The sequence below is a fragment of the Ranitomeya imitator genome, chromosome 1 (assembly GCF_032444005.1).
Source record: "Ranitomeya imitator isolate aRanImi1 chromosome 1, aRanImi1.pri, whole genome shotgun sequence".
Classification (NCBI taxonomy): domain Eukaryota; kingdom Metazoa; phylum Chordata; class Amphibia; order Anura; family Dendrobatidae; genus Ranitomeya; species Ranitomeya imitator.
In genome coordinates this window covers 1,145,661,994-1,145,681,720 of record NC_091282.1, presented here as the reverse complement: position 1 = coordinate 1,145,681,720, position 19,727 = coordinate 1,145,661,994, and the positions used below count along the sequence as shown (strand labels likewise).

At 41.8% G+C, this 19,727-nt stretch overlaps 1 protein-coding gene across 1 annotated transcript in view; it reads right to left on the bottom strand.

The window, feature by feature from the left end:
* Window positions 1-549: 549 nt before the first annotated feature.
* The window catches only part of KLB (klotho beta), a 62,075-nt gene continuing 42,897 nt past the window's right edge, over window positions 550-19,727 (bottom strand). Inside the window, exons 2-5 of the mRNA XM_069744599.1 lie at window positions 8,952-9,462; window positions 7,376-7,644; window positions 5,045-6,188; window positions 550-2,574 (exon numbers count right to left, since the gene is read on the bottom strand). Coding sequence (XP_069600700.1) covers window positions 2,168-2,574; window positions 5,045-6,188; window positions 7,376-7,644; window positions 8,952-9,462 — 2,331 coding nt within the window. The 3' untranslated portion in view covers window positions 550-2,167. The remainder of the gene's footprint in view (window positions 2,575-5,044; window positions 6,189-7,375; window positions 7,645-8,951; window positions 9,463-19,727) is intronic.

Sequence of the window (19,727 nt, the reverse complement as noted above, 5' to 3'; positions counted from 1 at the left end):
TGTGCCAGTCCAAGCTTGGCTGAGGCTATAATATTCTCCTATTGTCTCTCTTTTTGGCAAACATTTTAATTGAACCCTAAAGTAATGGTAGGAATTACAATTTCAATAAAAGTCACTTATCAATAGCAATACACACCCACACATTATTTTGTGGTGCAGTTTTGGACCTTGGTGCTTGAGGCAACCCAGAAACCCTTATGTACATATGAATTATGCTACTCGGAGACAGGTTACAAATTTTCGCATGGGGTCTAGGAGCCTCCAGATATGTACTTACTGCAGATGTATTTAGAGACCTGTATGTTATTGACAAATGTACATATAACGAATAGGTAAAATTTATCATAAAAGAAACACCTTCAGTGGGTATTCAACAACCTCTTTCTCTTTGCAGGTATCCTCATTTGATACCCACGCTCCAAACCACACAAATATAACATAAACATCCAGAATTCAGAACTAATCCCAGCCAATATCATCTTAATGAAAGGACATTTCCAGTAAAGTCTTAGCGACAATGTTAGTCCTTTTTGTAATTTTTTTTTTTTTAATTGACACAAACGGTGAAGCCAAGAAAAATTCTTCCAATATGCCTGGCACAATCTTTATTTCCTCAAAGATTTTTACAAAATCAGAGTCATCAATGAAGAATATTGTGGACTCATTGTAAGCTGCGGACAGTGTTCTTTGGAATCTGTATGATATCGGTTAGGAATTTGTACACAATTAGTAGTGTTTTATACAATTGATATAGTCAAAATGTATGGGTAATGTTACTCCTACTGAAAAGGGCTTGTCCGGGAATTTAATATTGATAACTTATCATTGGGATAGATCATCAGTATCAGATCGGACCCCAACCAATCTGATATTGATGACTTATCCTAGCTAGAAGGACATATAACTAGATTTATCCATTAATATTATATGCCTTGAATAATCCTTTTAACCTAATTTTAACATAAGTGTATCATCACTTGTTAGGTAACACATTTGGAGTATTTACCAGAAAAGCTAATAGTGCATATGTCGAATACAGTTGAAGGCCCTCATTAGCTAATAGTGCATATGTTGAAGATAGTTGAAGACCCTCACTAACCTGATGGAGGCTACATGAATTTTATTTTTGACTATATCTTTTTTTTTTTAACTGTATAGACAAGCACAATGGTTCTATTTAATCATATCATTGTAGGCAGACTATGCGAATGGTTGGCCATACAGTGACATATGTCAGAGGTTTAAGTGGAAGAATAGTTCCAACTTATAGCCAACGAATTCCCCAAACTAGATGTGACCAGAGCCTTCATCATCTAACTTTATCATAACTTCAGAACCTGTTATAAAGCGAGAAGGCTCATCCAATACTGCATTAATATATCATTGTCGTTAGTCCAGTTTACCTGAGCTGGAAACTAGGCTTTATCTAGTCTTCTGAAGCCCACAGACTAAAAGACTCGAATGCCCTCAACCCCAACCATCTAATGGCCACATTTTTATACTGTTACTATTGTGGTATTGTGCTATTTAATTAATCCACGTGACTAGGAACAACAGAAATTGTAAAGTAATTTCTTTTTTTTTAGGGCTTCTCAGCTTTTGTGACCTGTCTGAACCTTTTGTATACCACAAGATAAGCAAAACCAAAGTCTAGCAACCACTCATATCGATTTATCCATGTTAAACCAAAGCTTGTCAGTGGCCTAAAAATGATTAAAGAATGTATATAAATCATAAACCACCCTTGTCATTAATGCTATAAGTAAGGTTAAGGGTAAAAAAGGGGTCTCCCCTCATCTCAAGCGATGAGACCAGCAGCATTCACACTACATAACAGCAGTTTCATAAAAAGTGCTACCAATCTGTTAGACATCAAGTTACAAATCAAACAAAAAATAAAAAACGCATTTTGGAAAGGTAGTTTTTTTTCTTTTTTTAAATAAAGAAAATGTACAATAAAATTTCAGTTCATAAATTAATTTCTGTGTAGGATCCGTATTAGAACATCGGGGTCCTGCTTCGACAAAACAAGTAAAGGGATATATAAATATGACGAAGAGATGTTGCTCCTGTGAATGTGCAGGATCACGTGAAAGTTTCTACTGTACGTCGTTAACGAATGGAGTGAATTTAGGCTAAAATAGTCAATATTTGGTCCTATCCAAAATTAGTATTGGCTGAAACTATCTTTCTTTTTAATGAGGAAACAAGCGTTATGCTGGTGTTTAACCGAATGAAGTTTTCTCCTTTTTCGTTTGTACTTTCGGATTATTGTAACAGTTAATAAAAGAGTGGATGTGGAGAACAGGCAGAAGCTGAAAAAGATCAGAGGCTTCCTCTGCTGTAGAAATGTACAGAATGAACATGAGTTTTCTTCACTCTGCAGTTTGCAAGAATTCAAAACTTGGTCCAGTGGGAAACCATTGGCGGTAATCAGTGCTCGGTACATGTTCACTGATGCCTTGGCTTTCATGTCGTGAATTGCGGAGTTGTAGAATCCATACTGCGGTTTAGTTTTATCAGTCAGCTTGAATGCATAGTATCCTTTCAAGTTGATGTTATCTTCTAGGTAGGCTAGAAAAAAAATTGCAAGACAGAATAAGATGAGTGCTACCATGTTTATAACCATGTTTATATACGAGCAATAAGAACGTTTTCATAGTTTTCTATTGCTTTTAGTTTTACATTTGAGAATATTTTTTACTTTTTTTTTAAAAATCTTATTGACCTTGCCCCTTAATGATGAGGCTCATTTTGGACTTCATTACGTTGCGCCATTTTTAAAAGGGAGTTGCTTTTGTAGCAATAACTTTGGAATGCTTTTCCTTTCTAAAGTGATTCTTAGATGCACTCAGTCTTCTATCCTGTAGAGTAGTGTTCCCCAATCTGTGGTTGTCCAGTGTTTGCAAAACTACAACTACAATAATTTTTATAATGTAAACCTATGGCGCATCAGAATAAGGCTCCATAGGCTTTCATTGTAAAATAGACTTCCAGCTCACACATAGAGTGAGGCTGTTAGTTATAATTGCGGTGACGTCACTGAGAAGGTGAACAGAACGGCGCTGGACACACCCGTAAATTAATACACTCACACTACATTACATGCACTGTGAGGCAGTAAGAGGAATCATATACGAGGGTCGTTATGTGCCTCCCTGGAAGCTATTTCGCCAAGTCAGATTTAAGACAACCTGACATGGGCTATTACTTTTGGAGAGATCTGCAACTTTAAAATATACTTTTCCAGATTGGCGGTCATTTAATGGTCTGTTGACACAGGCAGACCAAGCAAACGATACACACTGAGCGATCAGTGTGCATAGGTTGCCATAGATCTGCGAGTCCTGTTTACACAGGGCAATGCACCGCTGAGGACAATGATCTTTTGTGTGCACCAAACATCATTTCACCAAATGAATGAGCATTTTGCTCATTTATCGAGTGACCGACAGCTTGTTTACATGGCATAATAATCTACTATATAATTGTCTAAGGGTCACGTCCGTCTTTCTGTCTGTCCTTCTGTCTGTCTTTCTGTCATGGATATTCATTGGTCGCGGCCTTTGTCTGTCATGGAAATCCAAGTCGCTGATCGGTTGCGGCAAAACAGCCACGACCAATCAGTGACGGGCACAGTCCAGAAGAAAATGGCCTCTCCTTACTCCCCACAGTCAGTGCCCGGCGCCCGCATACTCCCCTCCGGTCACCGCTCACACAGGGTTAATGCCGGCGGTAACGGACCGCGTTATGCCTCGGGTAACGCACTCCGTAACCGCTGCTACTAACCCTGTGTGTCCCCAACTTTTTACTATTGATGCTGCCTATGCGGTAAAAAAATTTAATGTTAAAAATAATAAAAAAACAAAAAACCTGCTATTCTCACCCTCCATAGTCCGCCAAGCCGCTCGTGCCTGCGCCATCTTCTGTTCCCGGCGATGCATTGCGAAATTACCCAAAAGACTTAGCAGTCTCGCGAGACCGCTAAGTCATCTGGGTAATTTCACAATGCATCCTGGGAACGGAAGATGGCGACAGCCGTGCGCGTATCGCCGGAGCTTCGGTGGATCCCGCCGGGTGAGTATATAACTATTTTTTATTTTAATTATTTTTTTAACAGGGATATGGTGCCCACACTGCTGTATACTACGTGGGCTGTGTTAGATACCGCGTGGCTGCTATATACTACATAGGCAGTGTTATATACTGCGTGGGCTGTGCTATATATTACGTGGCCACTGTTATATACTGCGTGGGCAGTGTTATATACTGCGTGGGCAGTGTTATATACTACGTAACTGCTATATACTGCGTGGGCAGTGTTATATACTGCGTGGGCAGTGTTATATACTACGTAACTGCTATATACTGCGTGGGCAGTGTTATATACTACGTGGCTGCTATATAATGCGTGGGCTGTGATATATATTACGTGGCCTGTCTTATATACTGTGTGGCCTGTGTTATATACTACGTCGCATGTGTTATATGCTACGTGGCTGCTATATACTGCGTGGCATGTGTTATATACTGCGTGGCTGCTATATACTGCGTGGGCTGTGTTATATAGTACGTGGCTGTGTTATATACTGCGTGGCCACTGTTATATATTGCGTGGCCTGTATTAACGCATCGAGTATTCTACAATATGTATGTATATAGCAGCCACATAGTATATAGCACAGGCCACGTAGTATTTGCTATATACTACATGGCTCCTATATACTACGTGGCCTGTGCTATATACTATGTGGCTGCTATATATATACATAAATACATATTCTAGAATACCCGATGCGTTAGAATCGGGCCACCATCTAGTCATGAAATAAGCATTTTCATGATTATCTTGCAGTATAAATGCCCCTTTAGAGAGGCACCAAATAAAATGACCGCACATCATAGTATTCTATTTGCCTCCATTTTTATATGATAAAAGAAGAATGGTTAATAAAATATGTGAATTTTATACAGAAGATGGCTCACACATGGACTTATATTCTGTAGCACTTTAAGTAGTCTACTTATGTGGCTAGCCACCCACCTTGTAATAACTGCTGGCTGTACTTCTGTAGGTAATATATTCTAAGTTCATCGCCTTCTAATGCTTTGTCATCCACTCCATTTGCTGTCACATAGATAGGAATGTCTCCATAGTTCTTCCTCATCCAATTCAGAAGACGTCTAATCCCATACGGTACGACAGCAAGTCCATTGAACGATGTGAGACGTGTTGCATCTGACAGAAAGTGAATGTCTCGATCCGATTCAAATCTGCTATCATTCTTTGGCTCATGAATCACCAATCTGGTGGTGAAATGATTCAAGGACAAAAAATCTGCTGTTCCTTTCACCATTTTTTTCTCTTCTTCTGTGAAATAGGGCAAAGAAGATTTTGACATTCGCTTTTGGATTTTGGTGATTATGTATTGCCTCATGAGCATAGGATAATCACCTGAACCAAAGATTGGCTCAGCAATCCAAGCAATGTCAAACTGCAGGAACCTTTCTGCTGCCTCTGTGTGGGAACGCAGGAAGGGATTTGCGGGTTCAGCCCAGTCTGTATGTAAGGACAAGGATATCTGACCATGTTGGTGAGGTCTATAAACCTTGTCATACAAATGCCATGCTATGGAATGGGCGATGAGTGCATTGTGCACGGCTTGGTAGGTGTTGTTACTGCTGGTGTGGTAATATTGGCTTAGACGGTTTGGCTCATTAATCGTGACCCACTGTTTCACCAGATCACCAAATTCATGAAAGCAAAGCTTAGCATAATCACTGAAAGCTTGAGTAATGGTTCGGTTTAACCAGCCTCCATTTCCTAACAATGGTGCGGGAAGACTTATAGATCCGTGTGTTGGGTAGTAAAGCGTTAGCATTATCTTTATACCAAGTTTGGAGGCCTCAGTTATTATGCACCGATAATATCTCAGAACTTCTCGGTTAACTGAGGACAAGTCACCTTTTGGCATAATCATAGACCAATTAAGAGCGAATCTATAATATGTGACTTTTATATTTTTCAGTAGGGCTAGTTGTTTTTTGATGGTAATGAAATCAGTACATTGGGCCGCCCGGGTCTTCAGCTCCACTCCTTTTATTGCATGTAGGATGCCATCTCCTGTAACGTTCCACACGTACAATTTACGATCCACAAACTGAGGAGATGATGGGGCCAGCTCTGCCTGTGAAGAAACAAGAAAGTAACATTTTAAGAGAAGATAGTTACAGCAATGACTAATTTTTGTTCTTTCGACGTAGCCGTATGAAGCCTTGTTTTTTTTTGCAAATGAGTTATAGTTTTGAATGACAATATTCAATTAATTATATAATGTACTGAGATGGGAAAAAATGCCAAGTAAGGTGACACGGTGAAAAATAGCAATTCCAACATTGGTTTTTTGGGGTGTAATTTTATATGGCATTTAGGTATAATTGACCAGGCAACATGATTTTTTTCAAGCTAGTTTGATTAATGCAATATCAAATTATATTTTTTATACTTTAGTAGTTAACATGAATTCAGAATTTTGTAAAACCAAAAACTGTTTTTGGTTTGTGTCACTATTTTCAGAGATCATTAACTTTTTTTTTTTTTACTTTTCATTGATGTCCTCTAGCAAGCAAGCTGATGTTTTTATCGATACCATGTTGGGGTACATACAATGTAATCCTCACTTTTTTTCTCTTTAAAGGCATTTACAATATGGGTTAATTAATGTTATATTTTCATAGATCATTGTTTTATGGACAAAGTGATACCAAATATTTTTATTTATTTACTGTGCTTTAAATAGGGAACGGGGGGGGGGGGGGTGATTTAAACTTTTTTTTCAGACTTTTTTTTTAAAAACATTTCTTAAATTATTTTTGTTTTTTTATTTAGCCCCGAATCCCGTAGGGGGAATTGAGCCTGTCATCTTTTGTACTATATAATGCAAAACTATGGTATTGCAATATGCAGAAGAAATTATGAACTTCTATGGGGACCAGCCTGAAAAAATACAAGGTTTATACAGTTAAAGCACCATATAAACATTAGGTGGCTGTCGACCCAAGAACAGCCATCTTAGCCGACTCTCCCATACACAGGAGTGCTCGTTCAGTCGAGCGCTCCTGTGCTCTTTATGAGTAAGCCGCCGATTGACACGCCGGTCGGTGGCATTTGTCTGGAAAAACAGTAGTCTGAAATCGGACATGGCAAACGACATCTCCCTTGACCATCAGTCGGACCTCTCCCTCTTACACATTAGACTGTTGGCCGAAGCTGTCGGTATCGGCAGGTACAACTCACATTAGTCTAATGGGTGTGGGTGGCTTAAGACTCTGTACACATCTCCACTGCCATAGTATCATTTCTGATTATATTTACCTTTAGTACAGAATCTGTTATTCCCCAGGAGAAGTCACAGGGAAACTGTCCACGAATTTCTGATTCTGGGGCGCCATCTGGAAAACCTTTCTTTTGTATGATTTGTTTGAAGTATAATGCAGAAGATTTTGGAGTTATTGCATTGCTCTTGTTGGTGAAATCTACATAGAATAATCCACGTCTAATCTTGTAGCCTTCTTGCCATTCAAAACTGTCCATCAAGGACCAGGCGGTGTAGCCAAAGACCTGTATGTTGTCATAAGTAATAGCTGTAAACAGTCCACAAAAACAAACAAAAATGTTAATTAAGAGGTAAAAAGCAAGATTTTTCACATTGTGTTTACATTGTCAGAGCCCTGTATATAATTTCAAAATGACACAAATTCTCCTACGTATGACTTTCCTGCAGGCTTGCTTTGTACAATCGGCCACCCATGTGATTATTTGCTAAATGTGTGAAACAGAAAAAGTTATCACTATTGTCATCATTATTATTGTTCAGGCTCTCTTCCTTCCACACTATGCTAATAGGTTCCTGTACTTTTGATGACTTAAAGGGAACTTGTCAAGATCCGAAATGCTATTTACCTGCAGTTATAGGGGTAATCTGTAGGTAAACAGCATTTAAACACTGCTTAAATGTCTCACTGGAGTAGCAGCTACAGGGAAAAAATGACTTTTTAATCTCCAAGTATCCGCTGGCTTCCAGTCATTGGGGCGGTGCAGGAAGCTGTAACAGTCATGACTCTGTATACTGTGAGCGAGGCCGTAATGACTGCTCTGCACTTTGACTGACAGCTTACTCTTCACATACACAAAATAGAGATCGCTGTTAATTAAAGTGCCAAAAGCAAGAGTCTACTGGAATAATACAACTTAATTTTCTCCCTGCGAACCTCTTTCAGTAAGCAGTTAAACAGTATTTACCTGCAGATTACTTTTATATAGCACGTAAATAGAGTATCTAGATGCAATATGTTCCCTCTAAAATATGAAGTCTACATCTTCTGCATTATTCTTGACATCAAAGATGAAACTCACCAAAGGAAAGGTGATAAACCTCATTATAAATCTTCTAGAATTTATTGGAACCCTTTAGGAAACAGAACTATCATAGCTGTCAAAACAGAAGCCTTGGCACTAGTGTGAGCAGAGCATTAAAGGGTTGGCATTCAGATTTGATACTGTCCCCTTATATGCTGGATGGGGGATAACTCCCTGATAGTTGGGGGTGCCCCGATGAACCAGAAAACAAGGCTCTGAAGAGCTCTGACTGAATAGATAAGGGGTTGAGCATGGACACCTCTACTACATTTATTCTCAATGATATTTTCGAAGATCAAGTAATTTGGCCAAACTAAGGCACCTGACAAGAATGGTTGGACAAATGTAATTTACCTAGGCCACAGGAATTACACTACAAGGTGGCTCTAATCCATAATATACCAGAAGGCTACAAAATAAAAACTTGACCAGAAGATTTGTACTCCCCTATAGTATGGCATGGTTGGAAAAGTTCTGGCAGGTTATCTTTTAATACAATAGATGTTCCTGAGGTCAATGGATATCTACTCACCCTGTAGAATATCATTGATGAACTTCTTCATGATGTAGACCGTCGTCGTGTCTTCAGTTTGGATGTTGCTGTTTGAGAACCATCCATTTTCCATTATCAGGATTTTGGGATTGTTATATTCCATCTTGATCCAGTTTAACACCCCTCTTAAATGAATTAGGGCACGGATCAACTTATTGGAATCATTGGATCTCTTGAAGTTATTGGGTCCAAAGGAGAATGCAAAGAAGTCTGCTGTTCCTTTAATAGAAGCTTTTTCTGACTCAGAAAATACGGGAAGGATGGATTCATATTTTGTTTTCAGACTTTCCGGGTAATCCCCATCAATATGAATAGGTTTTGCAAAGCGCCCAAGTACAGTATCCATGGATTCTTGACACATGTTAATTGTTGATGAGTCAATATGTTTTTTCTCTGGTTCTATCCAGTGGGAGCCCAATGTCATGGACAAGTATCCCTTTTGAGATTGTCGGAAATGATTGTCATAGGTATGCCAGACCACAGCATGAGCCTAGAATAAAAATGTAGCTTTATTAATCAAAACAGCAAATACATGCATCATAGGGTGAACCTCATGTGGAAATTAGGCTGAAGAAATTAATAAATCCAACAATGATTTTTTTTGTTCACTTACTATGAATATTAAAAATATCAGGTATGCAAATTAGCTGTCAAAGAAAGTGTTGTCTCTCTATTGCCTCCTAAAGGAACAGACACCCATTTGCATACAGGTCTTGGGAACACTTTTATCACTGACACCACCAGTTGCCATAAAAGATACTAATAAGTCAGGCAATGTTCAGTGAGAAAAAGGCCAAAAGCTTTTCACCAAACCAATCAGTATACAGCTCTGCATTGAGGAGAAGAAAGAAAAACAGCAATCTATAGATGAGTATCTTTTCATTATGGAGAAGAACCTGGTTATGCAATCATGTTGTAAGGCTTGATAAAGCTCTCTGTGCTTATCCTGTAAAAGTCTGGTGCGATGGAGGACGTCAAACTTGTGAAGAGCAGAACAAAAATGATTACCTCAATGAACAAAAATAAAAAAAAAGAATTTGTGATAAATATTGACCTGTCCATTCAAGGACATTTTAGCTATAGTATGAAATCCTGTTTTTCTTGTCTGTGGAATTGCCTTTGTACTGTTTGTTGTGAAACTGCCGCCCACGAAACTGTTTTCTTTTCTTTTCTTTCTTTCCTGTTTTGTCTCTTTGTTTAAACATGCAAAACTTGTATAACCACTAAACCTACTGAAACAACTATATAAAGAAGGGGTAGCACCTTGAAGGCAGGCGTGCTTCAGAGACTTCCCAGTGATACACTATACAAGACGTGTCTTGTGTATTTATTTCTGGTGATTCCCCACTTCCAAAGGCTGCTCCGACTGAGTGTGATCCCGACATTTCCTGGCGCCTGAACAGGGACCCGAGGTCTGTGTATTCCTGCAAGAACACCGGCAGAATACGAACGAAAAGAGAATCTGGGATAATGGACGGCAGATGAACAAAAACCTGGCCAGGTAAGAGACACTGTTAGATCTCTTATATCTGCCCTGCACTGTCCGTAAGATTTTCTGTGTCGTGTTCTTTAGCGGGTAGTTCTAGTAGAGGAGGATACCTATAGCTCGGGTTCTTGAACTATTTAGGAATTGATCACCTCACGGAGTACGGCATTGAATGAGAGTGAATGTGAATAGAAGGTGTGTGGAAGTTGGGAATAGCCCTATAAGCCGCCCAGGGGGTTGAAACAGAAGAAGTGACTGTCCCACTGGGCAACGTGGTTGCGTCCTTTCGGGGAGACCTCCGCGCCTATGTTCAATCTCTGATCCTGTCTTTGACAAAAACCTGGTGACGGATAAGTGTATGATAGTATGAGCCCAGGACAGATAAATTAGCCTGGGACAAGAATACGTTGTATGTGATAGTATAAGCCCAGGACAGATAAATTAGCCTGGGACAAGATACGTTGTATGTTCTTTTTCTTTTTCTGTCTGGTTGCATTTGTGTTGTTTGCTATAGGTGTAGGAATCAGGATTTTCTTACATCAACACAGTTTAAACATCCTAGCTCCTTAGGAAGAAGGTAACGAGGTATTCTCATACCCAAACGCCACCTAGGGCAAGAAAAAGACATCCTAGCTCCTTAGGAAGAAGGTAACGAGGTATTCTCATACCCAAACGCCACCTAGGGCAAGAAAGCTCAGGATAAGAAAATGGGGAATAAGCAAACAAAGTCGGAACCAGAAGAATTAGATATCTATACTATCATAAAGGAGAGAAGTGGTGAAGATGCCACTAAGGGGCTGAAAAAGATTTTTAGTAAGTTTGGAGTTACTAGGGCAGAAGCTTTTAGTAGAAAACTATGGGAAGGAATTCAGGAAAGGAAAAAAGGCATAATCAGAGACAAGAAATGGATAGATCAGATCCAAGCATTGATTGATGTCTCTAGGGTAGCAGAAAATGAGGGATGGACATATAATCAACAGAGTAAAAAGTGGTGTATTAGACCCACAGGCTGTGGAGAAAAACAAAATGTGGAATCTAAAAATACCCCACCCCCATACCTTAACCCACATGCCCCATCTTTTCTCCAAACACCACCTCAAAGTTTAGCCGGACCAGGAGGATGGGTATGTCCGCACTATGGACAACAAAATCCAGACTGGAGAAATGATTGCCTAGCCTGTGGTACACCTAGACATGGCGCTGTACTTGCCCCTGTTAGGGTAGTACCAAGACCCTTTAGGGAACCTGGTGCTGACGGAGTAATGGGAACTAGATATCACCAAACTCGACAATATTTCCCTTGGTCCCCCGCTGAAGGCATGTCTCTCTTGCATAACGCACCAGATCCCACCCAGTGTCCAGTTAGATTTGCACAATATATACAGCAAATTATGCAGACTCACGCTGGAGTTTGGGCAGATGGAGAAGAATTATGTAGAATGAAAATGACTCCTGGACTCTTCCAGGAGCTATTAGCAAATCTACAGGTACATAGGCCCCAAGCAGGAGATGGTGCCTTACAAACTATAGAATCAGGTACACAATTTGTAGATCACTTAATGGTTTTCATGAGGGAGAGACAGAGGCAGAGAGGAACAACGGGAGTGGTGGCTCAGAAATCTGGACAATCAGTAGACGAATATTATCTAAGTGTAGAAAATAATTTCAGAGATGAAGGCATGGATCTAACCGCTCCAGGAATGATGAGGTTAGTTACAAAAACCTTTATAGATGGATTGTCTCCAAAAGTGAAGGAAAAGCTTAAGGCCGCAACCCCTGATTGGAGAACCTTGGAAGACCCACACCTGGCTAGACAGAAAGCTGTAGGGATAGAAATGGACTTAAGAGAAAATTCTAAGCCAGTAAGAATTGCACAGGCTAATACTGGCTCTGCTAATCAAAAGTTTACTTGTCATTACTGTAAGAAGCCAGGACATTTCCAAAGGGAATGTAGGAAGAGAAAAGCAGATATAGATTCAGGAACCTTTGTACCCAAAAATAGGATAAATAACCCAGTGCCTGATCAAACAGACAGCTCAGAATGACTGAAAGTTATGCAGGTCTCTCTTCCTTCTAGAAGACCAATAATACAAGTTGAAGTTGAGGGTAAAAATGTACCTTTTCTGATAGATACGGGAGCAACATCCTCCATTTTAAATCAGGACTTTTTACCATATCCTGACAATATATCCTCAAAGGTTACATATGCAGAAGGGTATGATGGTAAAATTCAGGCGTTGCCCTTTACAAAACCTTTAAATGTGAGCTTTGGCCCTAAAACTTTTGTATCCAAATTTTTATTTGCTAAAGGTGCACCTACCTGCTTGTTGGGTACTGATGTCTTAAGTAAAATGCATGCAAACATCCATTTTAGAGAAGATGGCACAGTTATGCTGACCATCCCTGAAGATGCAGAAACTCTGGAACCATATGTTAGAATACAGGCAATGGAGGATTTTCCCGAAATTTACACTCAACAAGCAAAAATTGACTTGTCTCGGGTTCCTGACAGCCTAAGGGCAAAAGGAGACACTGATGTAGGATTTTTATCAGTAGCTCCTATACTGTTAGAAACTGCCCCGGAACTATATTACCTCAGCTTAGGCAATACCCCATCAGCGCCCAGCAAGAACAGGCGATTTCTCAACAAATTCAGGATTATGTGTTACAAGGTGTTTTGGTAGAAATCAGGTCACCCGCCAATACACCCTTATATCCTGTTAAAAAGAAAGTGTCCTCCAAAGAAACTATGGTGAAATATCGCATGGTGCACGACTTACGGGAAATCAGTAAGGTTTTGGCACCGGTCACCCCTGTGGTACCGAATCCTCATACTTTACTGTCTCAAATTCCCAGCACTGCTGCATATTTTACGGTAATTGACTTATCAAACGCATTTTTTTCTGTGCCACTACATAAGAACTGTTGGCATTTGTTTGCCTTTACATTCAAGGGTAAACAATTAGCATGGACAAGATTGCCACAAGGTATGGTACACTCACCAACTTTGTACTCTGAAGCAATGCAGATCGTGCTAAAAAATTTCATCCCAGAACCAGGAGTAGTCATTCTACAGTATGTAGATGACTTACTTATTTGTTGCCCTGATGAGCAGACGGCAGTTACCTCAACTGTTAATTTCTTAATTTTCCTAGCGCAAGAAGGCTGTAAAGTAAATAGACAGAAACTCCAGGCTTGTCAACAAACAGTCGTGTTTTTAGGTCACTGCATATCACAGGGCATCAGACACCTCACACCTCAACGTACGGAAGCCATACGTAACATGCTTGAACCCAGGAATCACAAACAGCTGCGTGCTTTCCTAGGTATTGTTTCACACTGTAGACAGTGGATCATACATGTGTGACGCCCAGGAGACCGGGATACCCAGCACCGGACCAATAGGGTATGTCTCTTGAGGGGGATGTCACAGGTGGCTTGACCCGGTGCTGTGGCCTCAGGCAATGCACAGTGTAAGGGGTATCGTGAGGGGACAGGCACTTACTTGATCAGCAGCAGGTTCTCCCAGCGGTGACGATCCCGATCCTGGATAGATGGCTATTGTCCAAATGAAAGACTGAGGCACTGAAACGTTTAACCAGTTTACTTTAACATAAAAGGATTTACAACCAGTCCTGTCACCGGAGTCTGTATGGGAACTCTGAGTTACTTTGACCCTGCCGGGGTCTTCGCCTCTTATTGTGCGCAATTTCTGTGTGGCCCTGCTGCTGTATGTGAACTGGCTGCCGGCCCAATCTGTCCCCTCCGGGTCCTGGTTCGACGGGCAACCCGAGTCCTTTTATCGGTTTACCCCCTCTGGGAGTACCGCTGAACTCTGTATCTGTTGCTGCGTCCGGCCCTAGTGAAGCTGATATCACCTCACGTTTTTCCGGTTGCTGTATTATATATAATGAATACAGCCACGGATCCGGTATCCGTCTTTGCGCCTGTTCTGGGTAGTGATTAATGCTACCCGGTTCTCACAATGTCCCTTTTCTCTGTCCCTCTTCTCCTCAGGCCGGTGATTTGGGCCTGGAAACCGTCATAGGGCTGTTAGAAATTCAGCTGTATGACCTCTCACTATCAGCTCCTTAGCCCAACTGCCATTTCTTCTCTCAGACCAGAATGGATTAAGGGGAGTCTCTGGAGCTCCCCCTTCTGGCCGGAGGTGGTAGTGCAGTTTTGCTATCTTAATATTTGTGTTTCGTGTCAGTAACTATTTTTGTGGCAAATACCCATAGGGGTGCCACATTCCCCCTTAGTTAAGAACAGTACTCCGGGACTGTGGGACGATAACATTTTGAAATAACAATTAATATGTACAGAGTCTTAAAAATGAAAAGTTACAAAAACCACTCAAGGAAACAAAAATAGAGTTCTGTAAAAAGTCACTTCAAATAGCGTCCATTAATACAGTTCTATCCTTGAAGGTACTAGGAAAGGCACTGCACTTTGTGTCCAAGAATTTAGTTCCATTTTTCCAACGGAGTTACCAATATAAAGTCTAAAGAAAGTTCAAAAAGAGCAAAAAGCAAAGTTCAAAAAGCAGTCTTTCCGGAGCTTTGATTTAGTGCCTCCGGGCTGATAAAAAGTTCAAGAATATGCAATAAGTTCATACAGACAAGTCTATGTAGGTACTGGGCTTAAACGTTGCAGACTGATAACAATGACTATACTACATTTTCTGTTTAACTATATATGGCATAACATATATACAATTCACATTATGAGCTTTATAGTTGGTAATCTGCATACCTGGCCGGTAATTGGCCCTGGGTACTACGCTGTGATCTACGTAATAACGGTATCTCTTCATGTGGTGTACTACTGTCTACTGCGGATGTAGTATCTGCCCGCTCTGCTAAAGATAATTCCACGACTATGGAGTTGGCAAGTCCACCGTGAATGGGATCACTCTGATCAGGAATCTGTTCTTCCTGGCCTGGAATCTCCTGTAGTACGGGGTCAGCCTCTTCCTGTCTTGGGACTTCTGGTGTTGGGTAAAAGGCCACCATGGGAACCACTACTGCACCATGGTATGTTAGTAGGGTTCTGGGAAAGTCTCCTATACAGGTGTGATACATTTCCTCTTCTTTTTCCTTTACTAGTTGAACCTGTATGGGTTGAATAACTTCTGGTTCTGGCTGGACAACTTCTGGCTCTTTCAATGCTTCTGGACATAATTTAAGATTGTCTCTTGACACTAGTACAGATGTTAAGCCCCCGTTTTTGCTAATGAGACACATTTTAGGATTATCCATTCTTGTTGGTAAAATTGTGTAGGGTACGGTTTCCCACTGATTGTCTAGTTTATTGGTTCGACGATTTCTCTTGAGCACTTGGTCACCCGGTCTTAATGGGGTCGCTAGAGCATTCTGGTTGAAAGTTCGCTCTTGTCTTTCTCTAGTTTGCTGAAGGCTTCTTTCCACACTCTCTTGCACTTGGCGATACTGCTTTTGCCGTATGATATCCCAATTGGAGTCTTGGACTTCTGCGTCTGGTTTCAGAATTCCCATTTCTAGATCGATTGGTAATTGGCCGGGTCTTGCACGCATAAGGTAAGCTGAGGTGCAATTGGTGGAGCTCACCGGGACATGATTATACAGATCCACCAAGTCAGGCAATTTCTCTGGCCATTGATTCCTTTCTGTCTCAGGTAAAGTCTTTAGTAGTTCTATTACAATATGGTTCATCTTCTCGCATAAGCCGTTTGTTTGTGGATGATAGGCCGTCGTCCGGATCTTTTTGCAACCATACATATTACAGAATTCTCTGAAGATCTCTGATTCAAAGGCTGTACCTTGGTCGGTGAGAACCTGTTCCGGATATCCATGGGGTCTACAAAAGTATGTTTGGAACGCTTTGGCTGCTGTTTTTGCTGTCAGATCTTTTACGGGTACTACTACCAAGAAGCGTGAATAATGGTCCACGATGGTCAAGGCATAGACATAGCCGGACCGGCTTGGTGTCAACTTCACGTGGTCTATGGCTACAAGTTCAAGTGGTTGTTTGGTGATTATGGGCTGCAGTGGTGCTCTTTGGTTCTTTTGATCGTTTCTTCTGAGGTTGCACGGGCCACAATTTCTGCACCACTGTTCGATTGATTTTCTCATCCCGACCCAATAAAATCTTTCTCTTAGAAGTACTTCTAACTTTTTCCAACCAAAGTGACCAGCACCATTATGGTAAGCTTCGAGGACCATCTTGACATCTTGTTTAGGCACGATAATCTGCCAAACCAATTCATGTGTTTTCGGATTGGTGTACCTTCTACAGAGCTTCCCTTGATACAGGAACATTTTGCCTCTCTCTTTCCAGAGTTGATGCGTCTCTTCTGGGGCATCCTCATCGGGATATGCACTTTGCTCAGTTAACAGTTCCTTCACCAACTTCACAGCCGGATTGCTGTCTTGGGTGTCAGCCCATCTATGGTGTGCTAACGGATTAAAATTCACCTCTTGTTGTTTCTGATAGGTACTTGACTGATGATGTTTTGCCTTGGGATGATGGAAGGCTGGTAGTTCAATTTCTTCAAGCTCCCCCGTTTCTTCTTCTACATCTCTCAAGTGTGGCATCCGGGATAGGGCATCGGCATTTCCATTCTTGCGACCTGCTCGATACTTGATCTTGAAGTTGTAATTAGATAACCGGGCTATCCATCGCTGTTCTAACGCACCTAATTTGGCTGTGTCCAGGTGGGTCAACGGATTGTTGTCAGTATAGACAATAAATTCTGCAGCGGCCAGATAGTGTTTGAAACGTTCAGTCACAGCCCAAACTACTGCCAGTAGTTCCAATTTGAAGGAGCTATAATTTTCTGGATTTCTTTCAGTAGGCCGGAGCTTTCTACTTGCAAAGGCGATGACTTTCTCCCGACCTTCTTGCTTTTGTGACAGCACCGCTCCTAGTCCCACATTACTGGCATCGGTGTAGAGGATGAAAGGTTGATGGTAATCTGGGTATGCCAGAACCTCTTCTCCGGTTAGTGCCTTCTTTAGTTGTTCAAAGGAGTCTTCCCTTTCGTCGTTCCACTGAAAAGGAGGGTTTCGGTTTGAAGGTTTCTTCCTCTGCCCTACCAAGGTGTCTTGCAAGGGTGCTGCCAACTTGGTAAATCCTTTTATAAATCTGCGATAGTAACCCACCAATCCCAGGAATTGTCTCACTTCTTTTGCGCTGGTAGGTCTTGGCCAATCCCTTATGGCGCTTATTTTCTCGGGATCTGGTGCTACTCCCTCCGAACTCACGATGTGTCCCAGGTACTGTACCTTTGGCTTGAGAAGGTGACATTTGGATGGCTTGACTTTCATGCCATATCTGGATAAGGCTTCGAACACTTCTGCCAGGTCTATTAAGTGTTGTTCGTAAGTCTTTGAGTAGACGATCACATCATCTAGGTACAGGAGGACGGTCTCGAAGTTCTTGTGTCCGAGGCAGCATTCCATCAGCCGCTGGAAGGTACCGGATGCGTTGCAGAGTCCGAACGGCATGCGATTAAATTCACATAGACCCATTGGTGTGGTGAATGCCGTCTTTTCCTTATCTCTCTCAGCCACAGGGACTTGCCAATACCCGCTTGTTAAGTCTAAGGTGGAAAAATAATTAGCAGATTTCAAAGCAGTTAAGGACTCTTCTATCCTAGGCAAGGGGTAGGCGTCTTTATGGGTGATGTTATTAATCTTCCGGTAGTCTACGCACATTCTCATGGTTCCGTCCTTTTTTTTGACAATCACTAGAGGGGCCGCCCAGGGGCTACAGCTGTCTCTTATTACCCCGGCCTGTTTCATCTCCCTCAGCATATCTTTTGCACACTGATAGTGAGCGGGCGGTATGGGTCTATATCTTTCTTTTATTGGGGGATGGTCACCGGTGGGGATTGTGTGTTCTACCCCTTCTATCCGTCCGAAGTCCAATGGGTGTTTACTGAAGACTTGTTCATATTCCGTCACTAGCCTATACACCCCTTGTTTTTGATGGGTAGGTGTTGAATTTATGCCCACTTGTAGCTGTTGGCACCAATCCTCCAATTCTCCGTCTGAGCCATTGCCTTCCACCTGACAGGTTGGTTCTAAGGGCTCAATGGTTGTGATGGCATTGTTGTCAACAGTATATAGCTTTGCCATTGTAGCATACCTTGGCAAAGTGACCTCTTCCTCTCCACAGTTCAAAAGTCGTACTGGCACTCGTCCCCGGTGTACCTCGACTATCCCTCGTGCTGTGAGTATAGTGGGCCTGCTGTCGGTGTACACTGGTTCTATTAAGGCTTGATAATCTCGTCCCTTAGTACCAATGGCTGCTCTACACCATACCAGCATTTCTGTTTTTGGTGGGATTACAATAGACGTTGGATCACTTACCCTCACACTGCCGATTTCTCCACCTGCAACTTCTACCTGTTGCCTTAACATCAATACTTTTATTTCCCTATGGAGAACTCTCTGCTGGCAGGATTGGGCAGTTTCAGCAATCTGCTGTAAGACAGAAATGACTTCGGAAAAGCAGTTCTCTAACACATTCATTCCTATCAATACAGTTGGTTCACAGTTCCGCCGGTCAACATCAACAACAATTATACCATGTTTCTTCAATTCTACTTTACCAATCTTTATGGTCATCTCCCTGAATCCTAGTTTCGGTACCAACTTACCATTACTGGCCCATATATCTAGTTCAACATCAGAGGGCCCTTTATCAATATCTGCATCAGCCCAGTACCTCTTATAAAGGATATACGGTATAGATGAAATCTGGGAACCTGTGTCCAGCAAAGCGTTGAGGGGCATTCCGTCCAGCACGATAGGGATAATGGGTCGTCCTCCGATGTACCTGTCGTGCCAGGGTGTTGGGCCTTGAAAGTTCATTCCTGCAAAGCGGCCCGCATTCCCAGGGGATTCCCGTTTAAATCACAATCTCGTGCAAAGTGGCCTGGCTGCTGGCAACGGCGGCAAATGGGCTGTCCATCCTGTTGGTAGCGGTCGCGGGGTCGTCCTCTCCATGTCGGGTATCTCCGGGGTCTCATCCATGGAACACCTTCTCTACGGTTTGACAACTCCATCTTGGGTCCTCTCATCTCCTGCATGGTTTTAGCCATTGAAGCAACAACATCAGTTAAAGAGTCAAGCTTTTGTTGAAAAGCCTCATTAGTACTGGGCTCCAGGGGCTTAGCAATGGCCCCGGACATAGCTGATGTCACTGGTACTCCATGTTGTTGAGGAGCCTCTGCCATGAGTTGCGCAGGCTCCTGATCCCGAGGTGCCTCTGCCAGCTGGAGA